Source organism: Odocoileus virginianus, chromosome 1 (genome assembly GCF_023699985.2).
Source record: "Odocoileus virginianus isolate 20LAN1187 ecotype Illinois chromosome 1, Ovbor_1.2, whole genome shotgun sequence".
Lineage (NCBI taxonomy): Eukaryota > Metazoa > Chordata > Mammalia > Artiodactyla > Cervidae > Odocoileus > Odocoileus virginianus.
Window position 1 is genome coordinate 11,327,511 of NC_069674.1, and position 15,890 is coordinate 11,343,400.

At 44.4% G+C, this 15,890-nt stretch overlaps 1 protein-coding gene and 1 long non-coding RNA gene across 2 annotated transcripts in view; one reads left to right on the top strand and one right to left on the bottom strand.

Moving 5' to 3' along the window:
* The window catches only part of LOC139036584 (DENN domain-containing protein 11-like), a 31,069-nt gene extending 23,683 nt beyond the window's left edge, over window positions 1–7,386 (top strand). Inside the window, exon 2 of the mRNA XM_070472097.1 lies at window positions 4,721–7,386. Coding sequence (XP_070328198.1) covers window positions 4,721–6,064 — 1,344 coding nt within the window. The 3' untranslated portion in view covers window positions 6,065–7,386. The remainder of the gene's footprint in view (window positions 1–4,720) is intronic.
* LOC139032976 (uncharacterized) overlaps window positions 1–15,890 on the bottom strand; it is an 89,609-nt gene that overhangs the window by 53,677 nt on the left and 20,042 nt on the right. The window lies entirely within an intron of this gene.

Sequence of the window (15,890 nt, forward strand, 5' to 3'; positions counted from 1 at the left end):
ATTATAAGTGGGGAAAAAAAAGAACAATCAAGAAGCTTGAATTTCCAATACACATTATCCTAATTGTACATGTCTACGGCAATTCAGGGATATCTCAGTTCTAAGTCTCTAAGATCCTGGCTTTCAATCATATCAGAATTATATCCTGATGACAACCATCTCTCAGAGTTGAAGCTGATGCTTTAATAAGGGTTACGTTAACTCAAAGCAACTCCCAAGGAATAACTTTTCCTGTGCTTACTTCTTACAGAAATCACAGAAGTATACCATCTGTGAAAGAGAGAAATAACTACTGGTTATAAACTGCTTTAACAGTGGGATAATGCCCTGGAAGAAAGCCGCACCTGCTCAACACCCCCACTGATAACCATCATTAGAACACCTGCGACATGATGGCAGCCCTTCTAATGCAAGTCATATTTCAGTTTTCTTATTTATAATTTCCAAGTTCTGCAAATGGGCAAGCCAATACTATCTGCAGTGAGACAGGATGTTCATTCCTTAAGCAAACACTTGCCGAGAATCTACCTAAAGTTGGGTCCTGGGCTAGGCTGAGCGATGAAACTGTGCCTAAGACATAGAAGTTCTTACCCTCAAGAATACTAGGAGACCTCAGTCAGGTGTAGAAGCCTAACTAAGGATCTCTATAAAAGTTTCCTACATCTATGGCAGAGGTATGCCCTCAGTGCTGAGAGAACACGCAGTAGCAGCTAACACTGAGGTCTAGAAATATTTAAGAGAGGAATATATAATTGAGCTGTGTCTTAAAGAACAAGTAGAATTTGGCTAGATGGGGGATACACTGGAAGAAGGTCTTCCTCGGTGGAGAGACGAACATGTGCAATGCATTGATTGAAGGGAGGAAGAGAAGAGGGTGGCAGAGGATGAGATGGTCAAATGGCCTCATCGACTCAAAGGACATGAGTTGAGCAAACTCTGGGAGATGGCAAAGGATAGGGAAGCCTGGCACATTGCAGTCCATGGGGTCACAAAGAGCTGGACATGACTTAGAGATTATAAACAACAACAATGCACTGAGGCTGAAAAAGTTTGGATGCGAACAAGATTTGGCAACTTGTTTTGATTTACTGAAAATGGGTAGGGTGAGGGTTTGGGTCGTCATGAGGCCAGCTTGTAAAGGACTGGGTATACTAAACCAAGGGATCTGAACTTGACTTTGTAGGCAGAGGAGAACTAACTGAAATTTATGAGGTAGTTTGTGAGTACCCCCAGGCAATATGGAGTAACAGACAGCATCAGATTTACCCTACCATCTTAAACAAGTAAAACTATACAAACAAGTAAAAACTATACAAAATCTATCAGACAATGACTTTCAGGCACTGAACAACAGCCGATGCAGAACAGTCATCGCTGAGAAATGAGAAATCAATGAACTGAGCCCTACAATTACCCCAGTTACTGCTTGGAGGAAATTCTAGGGCAGGGTTGAGGATACAGGACTGAGAATTCAGGGAATTCACAGGATGGAGTAGTGGAAAGGAAGCCCTATACGGAGTGGATAGAGCTGCATTGAGAGGAGAATACTGCAGAAAAGATGCAGAGATCTCCAGGGGGTTCCCCCTCAAATCCCCACTTGAGTACTGATCACTGCATGTGCATGGGGAAATTACCTTAGCTGGGAAAAGAACCAGTGAAAAGGCAAAACAATCCTGGCGGTCACACAGTGCCAGGGATAGTCTGCAGTCCTGTAAGCCAGAGTGGACGAACCCTTCCAGTCGAGTGCTCAGAAGGTACTGCCTTTGAAGTAGGGAGAGTCAGCCTTAGACTGAAGGCTTCTCAGGTTCTATGTAACAGAACTTAGAAGTGAGCCCTGAAAAGATTAAAGTGTTTGCAAATAACATAACACAGAGCAAAGCTCAAGAATAAACTAACTAATATCTATGTGTGTGTTTGTGTGTGTATGTATACACACACAGATCTTGTTGTATAACAGGAGATATAGACATAAATGTATCTATTTACATACACATCTCCTATATATACAACTAGGTAAAATGTCTGACATCTAATACATTTCCAGATATTCAAAGAAGAAAATTTGACTCATCATTAGGACAAAAGCATATTGATAGAAAGACTCAATAACAGTAGACAAGAACATTCAGTGATTACATTCATAATTACATTCTATACAAGATAATTACATAATTATATTCCATTGAAGAATGCAAAGGACAATGTGTGTATGTTAAGTAGAAACATGGAGGACGTGAGACCCAAATCAAACTTCTAGAGATGGAAAAAAAAAAGCAATGTCTTAGATGACAAGTAAATTGAATGGAATTAATTATAGATACTGAAGATTAGAAAACTTTGAGGCATAGAAATAGAAACTCTCCAAAATGATACACAGAGAAGAAATGGGCTACTAAAAGAGAAAAGCAGCATATAAAGCATCAGTGAACCATAAGAATTTCAAAAGGCTAAAGTATAACTTGTGTCCCCAAAGAAGGGAAGAAAAGAAGAGACAGAAAAAAAATATTTGAAGAAATAATGGATGAAAAACCCCCCATTTGCTGGAAAATAAGAATGCACAAATCCAAGAAGTGATACGAACCCTTAGCACAAGACCCATTAATCAATCTGTAAAGCCAGTAATCAAGAGAAAAATCTTAAAATCCACTAAAGGCATAGAAGCAGAGGAACAAATTTAAAAATGATAGCAGTCTTCTCTTCAGGAGCAATACAAGGCAAAAGACAGTGGGCCCATATCTTTAAAGTACCAAAAAGTCTCCAAAGAAGACATACAGATGGCCAATAAATACATGAGAAGATGCCCAATATCGCTCATTATTAGAGAAATGCTCACACCAGTCAGAATGGTCATCATTAAAATATCTACAAACAATAAATGCTGGAAAGGATGTGGAGAAAAGGGAACCCTCCTGCATTGTTGATGGAAATGGAAATTGGTACAACTGTGTGGAGAACAGTATGGCGATTTCTTAAAAAACTAGGAATAAATCTACCATGTGAGCCAGCAATCCCACTACTGGGCGTATTTCCTGAGAAAACCACAACTCTAAAAGATACATGTACCCCAGTGTTCACTGCAGCAATATTTACAATAGCCAGGACATGGAAGCAGCCTAGTTGTCCAATGACAGATGAATGGACATCTGTCCATTCATAAGCTGTAGTACACTTCACAATGGGATATCACTCAGACATAAAAAGGAACAAATCTGAGTCAGTTGTAGTGAACTGGATGAACCTAAAGCCTCTTATACAGAGTAAAGCAAGTCAGAAAGAGAAAAAAAGTCATAAAGAGAAAAACAGGCATATATACATGGAATGTAGAAAAATGGTCCTGATGAACCTAGTAGAGAACAGACTTGTGGACACAGTTGGGGAAGGTGAGGGTGGGATAAATTGAGAAAGTGGCATTGACATATATAACCTATCACGTGTAAAATAGTGGGAAGTTGCTAAGTAACACAGGGAACCCACGTGGCACTCTGTGATGACATGGAGGAATGGGATGGAGGGAGGGGAGGGAGACTCGGGAAAAGGAAATATATATATGTGTGTGTGTACATATAGAATTATGACTGGTTTGTATTGTTGTATGGCAGAAACCAACTCAAAATTGCAAAGCAATTTTCCACCAATTAAATTTTTAAAATAAAAATTAAAAAAACAAACTACCAAAAGGAAGAACTGTTAGCCTAAAACTCTACACTCAGTTTTCAAAAATAAAGGTAAAATAAGGACTGTTCAGACATATAAATGCTGAAAAATCCATCATCAGATTTATAGCACTAAGAAATGGTAAGAAATTGACAATTGAAATGGTCTTACCAGATATGGTAAAGGAATTTCTTTAACATGGAAAATGATATTAGATGGAAATCTGTTCTTTCCAAAGGAATAAATGCTTACTGATGGTAAACACCTAAGTAAATATAAAAGTGTTTTTTCTTTTTTTTTTTTATTTTTTAACTGAAGGATAATTGCTTTATAGAATTTTGTTGTTTTCTGCCAAATATCCACATGAATCAGCCATAGGTATACATATGCGCCCTCCCTCTTGAACCTCCCTCCCATCTCCCTCCCCATCCCACCCCCCTAAGTTGTTACAGAGCCCCTGTTTGAGTTCCCTGAGTCATTTGCACATTCTCCTTGGCTGTCTATTTTACATTTGGCAACGTAACTGTCCATGTTATTCTCTCCATACATCTCACCTTCCCCTTCCTCTCCCACCCCGTGTCCATAAGCCTGTTCTCTATGTCTGTTTCTAAATAAATTCATCAGTACCATCTTTCTAGATTCTGTACATATGTATTACTGTATGATATTTTCTTTTTAAAGCATTTTAAAAAATCATTGACTGTTGAAAGCAAAAAGAGTAACAGTGTATTATGTGTTTTATAACATGTAGAAGCGAAAGGTTTTACAATAGTAGAAAGAAAGGGACAAAAAACAGAAATACACTGTTGCAAGGCTCTTACATTTTTTGTGAAATGGTATAATTTCACCTTAAGGTAAGCTTCAGTGATAGTTAGACATGTACCCACAAAATCCTAAAGCCATCACTAAAAATAGTCAATAAATGTCATAAATCAATGTTATTATTCATAAGCCAACAAATGAGATAAAACTGAATCATATAACCACTTAATTACTCAAAAATGACACTTACTTACTCCCTCCTGAGAAATCTGTAGGCAGGTCAAGAAGCAATGGTTAAAACCAGACACGGGGAGACGCGGCGCCGCTGCTGCGCTGCGCCGAGGGCCCCGCCGTCTCCCCGCCGCGGGCCCCCGTCCCGCAGGCTGGAGGCCGGGGCTGGGGCGGCGGTGGGGGCTGCTGGGCGGCCCCGGAGCCGCCGAGGAGGCGGGAGCCCGAGGAGCTGCGGCAACCGGGGCGCCTCGAGCTGGGCGACGTGGAGGAGGACCAGGTGGTGGCCGTGTTCGTGGTCACCTTCGATCCCCGCTCGGGAAACATGGTGGAATGGTGCTTACCCCAAGATATTGACCTTGAAGGCGTGGAGTTCAAGTCTATGGCTAGTGGATCCCATAAAATTCAGTCTGATTTCATCTATTTCCGGAAGGGGCCCTTCTTCGGCCTGGCCTGCTTCGCCAACATGCCGGTGGAAAGCGAGCTGGAGCGTGGCGCGCGGATGAAGTCCGTGGGCATCCTGTCTCCATCCTACACCCTGCTGTACCGGCACATGCACTTCCTGGAGAACCAAGTTCGACACCAGCTGGAGACCCCGGGTCATTACTCTCACCTGGCTGCCTTCTATGAGGACAAGAAGGGGGTGCTCCACGCCGGTCCGGGGAGAGGTGGCAGCCTGCCCCCCGTCTACTGGCTGCCTTCCATCCACCGATACATGTACCCCGAGATGAAGATCACACACCCAGCTGGCTGCATGTCTCAGTTTATTAAGTTCTTTGGCGAACAGATCCTCATCCTTTGGAAATTTGCCTTACTTCGAAAGCGCATTTTGATATTTTCTCCCCCTCCAGTGGGCGTTGTATGCTATAGAGTGTACTGCTGCTGCTGCCTGGCCAATGTCTCCCTGCCTGGCATCGGGGGCACCGTGCCTGAGTCCAAGCCTTTCTTCTACGTGAACGTGGCCGACATCGAGACCCTGGAGGTAGAGGTGTCTTATGTGGCCTGCACCACGGAGAAGATTTTCGAGGAGAAGCGGGAGCTCTACGACGTCTACGTGGACAACCAGAACGTGAAGACGCACCACGACCACCTGCAGCCCCTGCTGAAGATCAACAGCGCCGACCGAGAGAAGTACCGGCGGCTCAACGAGCAGAGGCAGATGCTGTTATACTCCCAGGAGGTGGAAGAAGATTATAACCCTTGCGAAGAGGACCTCTTTGTGCTGTTTTTCCTTGAGCAAAACAACCGGATATTTCAGACTTTGTTGGAGGTGTCCGCCAGTCAAGACAAAACTCTGACGGCCGAGCACGCCCGGGGCATGGGTTTAGACCCCCAAGGAGACCGGAGCTTTCTTATGGACTTGCTGGAGGCCTACGGCATTGATGTCATGTTGGTCATTGACAACCCCTGTTGCCCATAGGAAGGATGAGCCCCTATCACGTGGGGACGGCCTGATTTCTGATTGACACACAGGAGTATTTATACTTCCAACAAATGTAGTTTTTGCATCTTCTTTCTTCCCTTCTTCCCAAGAGGTAAGATCAGAGCGCCTTGATTTTGGAGGTTGCTGGAAGCTACCGCTTTCCTAGCTGCTGCTGGGTTCAGTCTTGGGAGTTATCAAAGCAGATTCTCTCATTTCCTCGTGATTGACTTGAGGTGAAGGGGGAAGGCCGCCTGTCACCAGGAGCTCTGGACACCCTGGCTGGACTGTTGGGAAAGTCTGTCTGGTCTCTGTCATTTGATGGATCAAGAATGAGACCACAGTCTGTCCAGCGTGGCCTTACATATCCATCTGCCCAAAGCAGAAGCTAGACCAGATGGCCTTCCAAGGTTTTTATCAGTTCTGGGAGTCTTGTCTTGTGATCAAATTTCCTTTCTGGTTTATTAGAGTAAATCTGTGTTTTCTCTGTTCACATAGAGACTTCAGAGTGGGACAAAGGATGTTTTTGTCACCAGGTATGAAGCTTCTCTAGACAGAGGACAGGGAGTGGTGGCTTCTAAGTCAGCTGAAAACTAAAATTGTAAAAATGAAGCCTGGAAACCTTTCCCTAAGTTAATGGTGGCCGCTCCATGTCATAGTTTTGTTTCTCTGAATTCCCTCCTGGGACAGGCTGGCACATTCCTCCAGGCCGATGTCAGCAAGAATGTGTACCAGTTAGAAGCCTTCATAAACAAACTTCTTTTTAGCAGAGACAACATTCCTCGAGCTAGGCAACTGGGACCAGAGAAGCACCAGACTCGTTAGAGGTGGCGTGCCTGCACCAGGGGCGCGGTTGGGAACCCCGTGTGTGAGATGAGTTTCTCTGCTGTGCTCTGGAGTGCTTGGACCTGGGATAGCTCCTGTTGGCCCTGCTTGTTCCCCTTGGCTGGGGTGTTCAGTGGACATCAGACACGGTGAGACAACCATGGTTTGTTAGAGAAGCCTGCTCCTGTGAGTCGAGTAGAGGTCTTCTGGGCCAGTTCAGGATTTTGACTTGGGGTCCTGGGTTGTTTGTGACAAATAACTTCTTCCCCTTCACTGTTCCTACCTGACTGGATTATTGGAATAGCTGTCTGTGTATCTGTGTCCGGGACCAAGTTCTAGCCAGGCTAGTGTCAGAGAGAAATAACTTTCAAATGGATGGATCATGTGTCTTGTCTCGAGACTAGCTTTGTAGGGCTTATTGCTTTATTCAAAACCATTCTCACTGCAGCTCCCTGATACAGAATTCAAGATTAAAGAAGTTCACATGTGGAAATGCAGACATTGACTAATCAAGGGTAGTATCTTTTATGTAAATATATAAATAAGTTTGGGCATTGAAAAAAAAAAAAAAAAACCAGACATGGAACAATAGACTGGTTCCAAATTGAGAAAGGCATATGTCAAGGCTGTATACTGTCACGCTGCTTATTTAACGTATATGCAGAGTACATCATGCAAAATGCCAGGCTGGATAAAGCACAAGCTGGAATCAAGATTGCTAGAAGAAATACCCATAACCTCAGATATGCAGATGACACCATCTTTATGGCAGAAAGTGAAGAGGAATTGAGAAGCCTCTTGATGGAAGTGAGAGAGGAGAGTGAAAAAGTTGGCTTAAAACTCAACATTCAAAAAACTAAGATCATGGCATCCAATCCCATAACTTCATGGCAAATAGATGGTGAAACAATGGAAACAGTGACAGACTTTATTTTCTTGGGCTCCAAAATCACTGTGGACCCTCACTGCAGTCATGAAATTAAAAGACGCTTGCTCCTTAGAAGAAAAGCTATGACCAACCTAGACAGCATTTTAAAAAGCAGAAACATTACTTTGCCAACAAAAGTCTGTCTAGTCAAAGCTGTGGTTTTTCCAGTGGTCATGTATGGATGTGAGAGTTGTACTATACAGAAAGCTGAGTGCCAAAGAATGGATGCTTTTGAACTGTGGTATTGGAGAAGACTCTTGAGAGTCCCTTGGACTGCAAGGAGATCCAACCAATCAATCCTAAAGGAAATCAGTCCTGAATAAACATAGGAAGGACTGATGCTGAAGCTGAAGCTCCAATATTTTGGCCACCTGGTGCAAAGTACTGACTCACTGGAAAAGACCCTGATGCTGAGCAAGATTGAAGGCAGGAGGAGGAGGGGACGAGACAGGATGAGATGGTTGGTTGGCATCACCGACTCGACGAATATGAGTTTGAGAAAGCTACAGGATTTGGTGATGGACAGGAAAGCCTGGTGTGCTGCAGTCCATGAGGTCACAAAGAGTTGGACATTGACAGAGACTGAACTGAACTAAAAAATAAGGCATAAAAAGATATAATAATAGAAAACAACAGCAAGAGGGTAGATCTAAACCCAACCATATTAATAATCATTATTTGTGAATGATACATTGTATAAGTGGACTAAACATCTTAAAAATTAAGGCAGAGGGTGTGATATTGGATAAAAAAACAAGACCCACCTATATGTGGTCTATAAAAAACCCGTTCTAAATATAAAGCTGCTTGTGTCTTTTTCTGAAGACTGAACAAGTTCTAACAAGCTGTAACTCTGGCTTTTGCTCTTTCTCTGAAAAGCCTTGGCCTCTGATGAATATGGACTTTACCACAGAGGCCTGCCAAGTCTCACTGTGTTCCATACAACAAGCACTAAAACACCACATTTTACCCCTGGGTTCTGGTTTCCTCAGTTCTCAAAATGGCCCACACTTTCAGGAAGCATTCCAACTTAATGGCCTTATCAAATCCTGTTATATATCAGGTTATGAATTGCCAGAAACTGCAATTTGTACCACAAATCTGATAATCTTTTTCTCCCTTCCAACTGAAAACAAAACAAAACAAAACAAAACCCGAAAACCCGTATTTTTATTCATCCATTCATCTGTCTTCCCAGGTGGTACAAGTGGTAAAGAAACCGCCTGCCAATGCAGAAGACTTGACTTGGGTTTGATTGCTGAATCGGCAAGATCCCCTGGAGGAGAAAACAGCAACTCATTCCAGCATTTTTGCCTGAAAATTTCCATGGATATAGGAACGTGGTGGGCTACAGTCCATGGGGCTGCAAAAGAGTCGGACACGACTGAGCATGTGAGCGCGCGCGCGCACACACACACACACACACACACACTCATTAGCCAAATAGCTAACATGTATAAGTCAGCCACTATGCCAGGGCTGCTGTTTACATAGATTTATTCTGGCGAAACAAACCAGTAGTTTCAGTACCCAGGGAGCTCAAGATACTGTAAAGGAGACAGTCTGTGAACTAAAGTATAATTACATTGTCTTAAGAAAAGTAATAAAAACAGAGAAAATATTAGGAGCTAGGTGTTGGGTAGATAATGTGGCCAAAGGACTCTGCATGGAGAAATAACACTTAAGCCAAGACCTGGGTAGAAATCAGCCATAAAAACCACCAAGAGGGTTTGCAGGCATGGGAACAGGATATGTAAAGACCTTGAGACAGAAGAATGTAGTATGTCTAAGGTGTCTGAACGACCAGAACAGTCACCTGAGATGAAGCTGGAGCCAGATCGTGCAGGGCTTTGGTTAGATGTTTTTATTTTGCTCCCAGTACAATGGGAAGTCATTAAAGCAGATAAACAGCAGAGTCACATATGGCAATTTCCATGTTAAGACTGTCTCCCTAGCCAGACTGTGGAAAATGGATTACAGTGGGATAGGATTGGAGACAGGAGATGTGTTTAGGAAGCTGTCAGTAAATAACAGGCCCGAGAGGAGAGCGGCTTGGATCGGTGATGATGGAGAGAAGCTAAAAGCTTTGAGGTGCAAAGTTAAACGCTCTGAAGGTTGAACTGGCTGAAATGTTCTAGCAGCTCATACATAAGCTGTGAGGGAGAGCACAGAATCAAGGATGATTCCAACTGGGTGACTGATACAAAGAGGGGGAGGCTTGGGGGTGTTACAGGTTTTCAGGCAGAAATCGGAAGTTCTGTTTGAAAATAAGGTTAAGCTTGAGAAGTCTGAAAGCCAACAGTGAGTCTTGCTGGTGAGCCCAAACCCAACGGGCTTTGGAGCAGCATATCTGAGAGTTCAAACCAGAAATTTTACCTCCTGACTAAAGAAGATGGATCTAAAACATCATCTTTTTGTTTTTGTTCAGCTGCTCAGCGTGTCTGATTCTTTTTTTTTTTTTTTTTTTGCATTCTTTTTTTAAAGTATATATTTAAAATATGGTGTGTATTTTATATTTACAACATATTCGAGCTCATATACTAAATTTCCATGGTGTCTGACTCTTCCCGACCCCATGGACTGCAGCAACCGGGCTCCTCTGTCCTCTACTATCTCCTAGAGTTTGCTCACATTCATGTCTATATTGTCTGGTGCATCTCTGACTCCAAATATGTCTTTCCCCATCTCTGTAGCTTTTTGCTCCCTCTCTTTGGAACTCTGCATGACACAGCCTAACTGAACGCCAGGTGGCCCAGGCAAGGTCCAAGTTCCCCTGTATCAATTTAATAACACACACAGTGCCTCAGTTACAAGATAGAGAAGATTGGAAGTCTTTTTGCAAGCTTAAAACGGGGTCCAGCAGCCCGTCCGGTTCTACTGACCCCCTGTCATTCCAACAAACTTTGTGACAGGTTTTGCAGGCCTAATTATTTCTCGGGTAATCAATCTAGTCTTCTATCACGTCATCTCTCTGTCCCACTTAAACGTACGCCTAATATTTCACCATCCCCTCCAGCAGGCAAGGGAAGTTGCTGGTAGCTTCTAACCTACACGAGTGATCTTGCTCTTGATTGATATCAAGCAAAAGGAGACATTTAAAGACAAGGGCAGCTCATCTTCAATTCCAAAGAGCTGGAACTGTCACTCTAATGTTAGTGGACCTTAAAGCTTGGTGCCCTAAAGCACAGAGGAAACTGCTGACCATGGTGTGACCTCACCTTTCACACAACTCGCTGGCTTTGAAGGGGGTGAGTAACCAGGTCACAGGAGACCATGAAGGCATCAAAGCCCAGGAGGACACAAGTCCATGTCCTGAAAGCAAGAGAAGAACAGTAACAAACTCACTCTGGCCAAAAGGCAGAATTCTCTTTCGCACCCTGAGGGCTCCTGGCAGAGCAACTTCTCCTGGGAGCCATGACCCTACCCATGGACATCAGAGAAATAATTGTAGCTTCACAGGAAGTGTTAGAAATCATACAGAGAGACCCCATGTTCCTTTGCCCCAGTGGTAACATCTTACATAACTACAGTATAAAATCACACCAGGAAACTGATATTGGTACAATCCACAGACCTTACTCAGATTTTACCAGTTTTACACACACTCATTTACATGTATATGTGTATATACTTGGGGCTTCCCTCGTAGCTCAGTCGGTAAAGAATCTGCCTGAAATGTAGGAGACCTGGGTTGGATTCCTGGGTTGGGAAGATCCCTTGGAGAGGGAAATGGCAGCCCTCTCCAATATTCTTGCCTGGACTTGGCTTCCCTGGTGGCTCAGAGAGTAAAGAATCTGCCTGCAAAGTGGGAGACCTGAGTTCGACCCCTGAATTGGGAAGATTCCCTGGAGAAGGAAATAGCAACCTATTCTAGTATTCTTGTCTGGAGAGTCCCATATATATTTGACCCCTGAACAATCCAGAGGTCAGTGGAAATCCTCTGCATGGTCAAAAATCCATGCACTCTTATAACTGGCCTCTGTCTCTGCGGCTTTTCCCTATGTGAGGTTCCACATCTGTAATACACTGTGGATCATGTAATTCTACATATTTGTTATTTTTTTTAAAAAATCTGCACACTTAGGAACTTTTGCAGTTGAAACTCATGCTGTTCCAGGGTCAACTCTGTTTTAGGGTGCGTCAGCCACTCAGTCGTGTCCGACTCTTTGTGACCCCATGGACGGTAGCCTGTAGGTCTCCTCTGTCCATAGGATTCTCCAGGTAAGGATACTGGAGTGGGTTGCTATTCCTGTTTCCAAAGGGATCTTCCCGACCCAGGGATCAAACCCGGGTCTCCTGCACTGCAGGCAGATTCCTTACCAGCTGAGCCACCAGGGAAGGCCCCGACTCTGTGTAGTTCTATGCCATTTTATCTCAGTGTAGACTCACACAACCACCGCCACGGTCAAGATTCAGAACAGCTCTGTCAGTGCTGCCCGCCCCGCCCAGGTACAGCCACCTCCCACCCCCCTCTGCTCTCTAACTCCTGGCAATGGTGCTCGATTTCTGGTCAATGAACAATTATTGATCCCCGTGTGCAAGCCGCCATGCCAAGCCTGGGAGGATCTTGACACAGATTATAAATGAAATAAACAGGAAAGCCGGTGGTTACGAGTACAGGCGGGAACCAGACTAACCGGGTTCAGCTCTTGGGTGTGCCGCTTACAAGCTCTGTGACCTTTGGCAAAGCACATAAGCTCCCTATGTCACAGTTTCTTCGTGATAAAATGGGGCTAACGACAGAACCTTCTGGGGTTGTGGAAATTCAGGGAGCTGACGCTTGTAGAGCAGGTAGGAAGCGCCTGGTGTGAACAGATGTCTACTAAGGCGTAAGAACTCACCAGCTGGTGGAGAGTTCACAGAATTGTCCTCTGGTCAGCCTGGGTTAGGTGATGTAATACATTGTTGTGAACACAGCACAGTGGGAGCAGGCAGGAAGCAGCAGTTCCTTCTGGCGCTGGAAAGCCAAGATAGGCTTCCCAGGAAAGAGAATATGCCGGTTGGGCTTTGAAGTGTGAGTAAGACTCTGCCAGAAGTAAAAGGGACTGGACCATGTTTCAGGCCTATAAACAATGTGATCTGTGGCCCTGAGGCATGAGAAGGCAAGGACCATTCAGGGCGAGGTTGAGAGGGTCAGAAGGAGAGGAGACTGTGAGGAGATAGGAGCGGGGGTGTGGGTCGGGGGAGACAGGAGAAGGAAGACACAGATGAAGCCTGGGCCAGGTTTTGAGGCGAGTTCCAATGCCAGGCTCTAGTGAGCACCCAGCTTTGCAATCCTGGAGAAGGGCAGAAAGGAGACCGTCTGCTGTGAAACAGAAGTGCATCGGGAGGGGATTAGCATGGAAGGGAAAGTGCTTTTCAAATTACAAAAACACAAGTCATGGTGATATACTATGAGTTGTCCAGTCACGAAGTCACATCTGACTCTTTGCAACCCCATGAGCTGTAGCCTACCAGGCTCCTCTGTCCATGGAATTTCCCAGGCAAGAATACTGGAGTGGGTTGCCACTTCCTTCTCCAGGGGACCCCCCCGACCCAGGGATCGAACCCGCATCTCCTGCACTGGCAGGTGGGTTTTTGTTTGTTTGTTTGTTTGTTTTTTACCATCTGAGCCACCTGGGAAGCCCCTTATTATGAGCACGGCCTAGTTAAAAACTAGCAGCAGCAACCACACTGCTTAGACAGCCTCACTATTCTTGTTAGATGCAGAAAACCTTGAGAGTCTGGGGCACAGGGATTAGAAGTGATCAGGCGCATTCATGCCAGAACCTGTTTTCTCACTGCCGGGGCGGGTTCTGCTCTAAGCCAGGTGTTCTCAATGCCCATCACCAGCAACCTCCAAGCAGCCTTTCCTGGGGTTTCCCAAGCAAAGCAGCTCTGCAGAGACTCCAGCAAGCCCTCAGGGTCTCCCCCAGTAGCAGCCACCCTCTGCTTTGTCGCACGGAGCCCACGGCACTCATCTGATCGTCCAGCCACGTGCCTTCCTCAGGCTCAGGACATCCTGCTCCCCTTTGCCCTCCGCTGCCTTGGGCTCTGCTGTCCTGGTTGTTTCCTGGGGCCCTGACCTCCCGTGTTTGCGGGGACTGTGAACTCCTGACCCAGGGCCTGTTCAGATTTCAGCCTTTCACAACCGTATTTTTGCCTCTGGTCCCAGGACTTCCAATGACCTGTTGCCCTGTACTCCCGTGGAGGCATGGAAGCCAAGAATGAATTACCCCATGTTTCCGCTTTGAAAACTTTTCTCAGTCAACTGCCTTCTATTGGTTATTTTCTTCATTATAGAGAAGAAGGGAGGAAGGACAGATAATGCTTATTTCACGTGTTTAAACTAACTGTATGGTTAACTCCACATAAACTAAAAAAAAAAAAAAATGATTAATTATATTCTTTACTAGCATCAGACCTCTTCCTTTTTGTTGTCATTCTCCTATCGAGGAGAAGAAAAGATGTTGGAATAAATGGCTCTTTCTAAAAGGGGACAAGAGGTGGTTTACAGTTTGGCTCTGAAAACTAAGGACAACCCCCTCCCCTACCCCAAAAGAAAACCCTTCCCTCTAAACGAGGTTACATACATGAACTTGCCTAAAGATCATGAAGATGCCTTATACCAAGACTTAGAAATAAATATTTCCAAGTACCCCAAAATAGAAGTTTTTTATCCTCCCAATAAAGAGCAGTCCCCCTTCTCTGCCTTCTTCCCTTGAAGCTTCTCTGTGAAAGATGGAACTCTTCACAGCATATATTATAAAGACACTCCCTTCTCAACCTAACACATCAAGACACACTCCCAAGCTTTCTTAGACTAAACTCACTTACAGTAACTAAATCAAATACTCATGTAAATTAACAAACAAAACCATACCATTTTTGAAAAGCCATAAAACAGCAAGGCAAGAATATTATTGAAGAAAAATGGAAAGAAGAAGAAAGAAAAAGAGAACTTCAATTTCCTGAATGTCATAGCCGAAGCCTAGCAAATTCAATCATTTATGTGTTTAGAAAATGCCAACATCTTTTTCCTTCAGTGTGTATTTTCACTTTTGGCCAAAGGATTGTTAATAAAATCACAAACTCTAAAAAGAGAAAATGCCAACATCTTCAACTCCTTAAGCCTCAGAGCAAACCCTTTTATACAATTAGACCTCATATTTTTCAAAGTTCTGTGCAAGGGTGGCAGCCAGTCTATGGGTAACTAACTGAGTCTTTGCTTTTCTGACCTTCACCCAGGCAGAGGGTCACCAGAGAGAAAATACAACATAAATGATGGCGGGGAAGGATGATTTATTTTTAATTTAATGAGATAGGATAACCTAATATTAAGAGATTAATTCTGCACTACAGCAGATACCTCAGTAAAGGACAAAAGGTCCTTCCCCCACAAAGACCCCCACCACCCACTTTCTCCACTCCTATCCCCAGGATGGTTTCAGGACTTTGTTTTGGCAGATCTACCCAGTGTCTCAAACTCTGATGTGAATAAGAATCACCTGAGGGGCTTGTTAAACTTTGTAGACGCCTCTCTGGACCGACCAATTAAAATGTGTGGAAATGGGGCCTGGAAGCTACACTTTAAACGAATTCCGAAAGAAATTCTGATCCAAGGGGTTTCAGCAACAATACAAGGTCAAAAGAGACAAAAAGTTGGAACACGTGGGTGTGGGCAACAGGGGAGCTGAGGCTTCAGAGAAAAGGACCAGACCTCAGAAGTCTCCTCTCCTGGTCAGGGAGCTTGGTTTTTATCACACAGGCAGGCAGGGCTCATGGCAGAGTTTAAGCAGGGCTGTGACACAGTAGCAATGCCTCTCGCTTTAACCTTCAGCTCACAGATCTGTGTCACCCCCTCCATGAAGGCCTTTCCTGGCCCCACCCCCAACCGAGTCCAGCAAGCTTCTGCTCCTCTGTGCATCCTTCTAACCCAACCTCTGTTGAATGGACAATGTTCCTTCTCTTGTGTCATTGTTCTAATCCCCTCTCCACCAGTAAGCTTCTGCACCGGGCCTGGCAGACAGTGTCCTATAAATCTTTAATCAAGCAGACTACTGTATTCGTTACCACCATGTCACCAAATGGTGA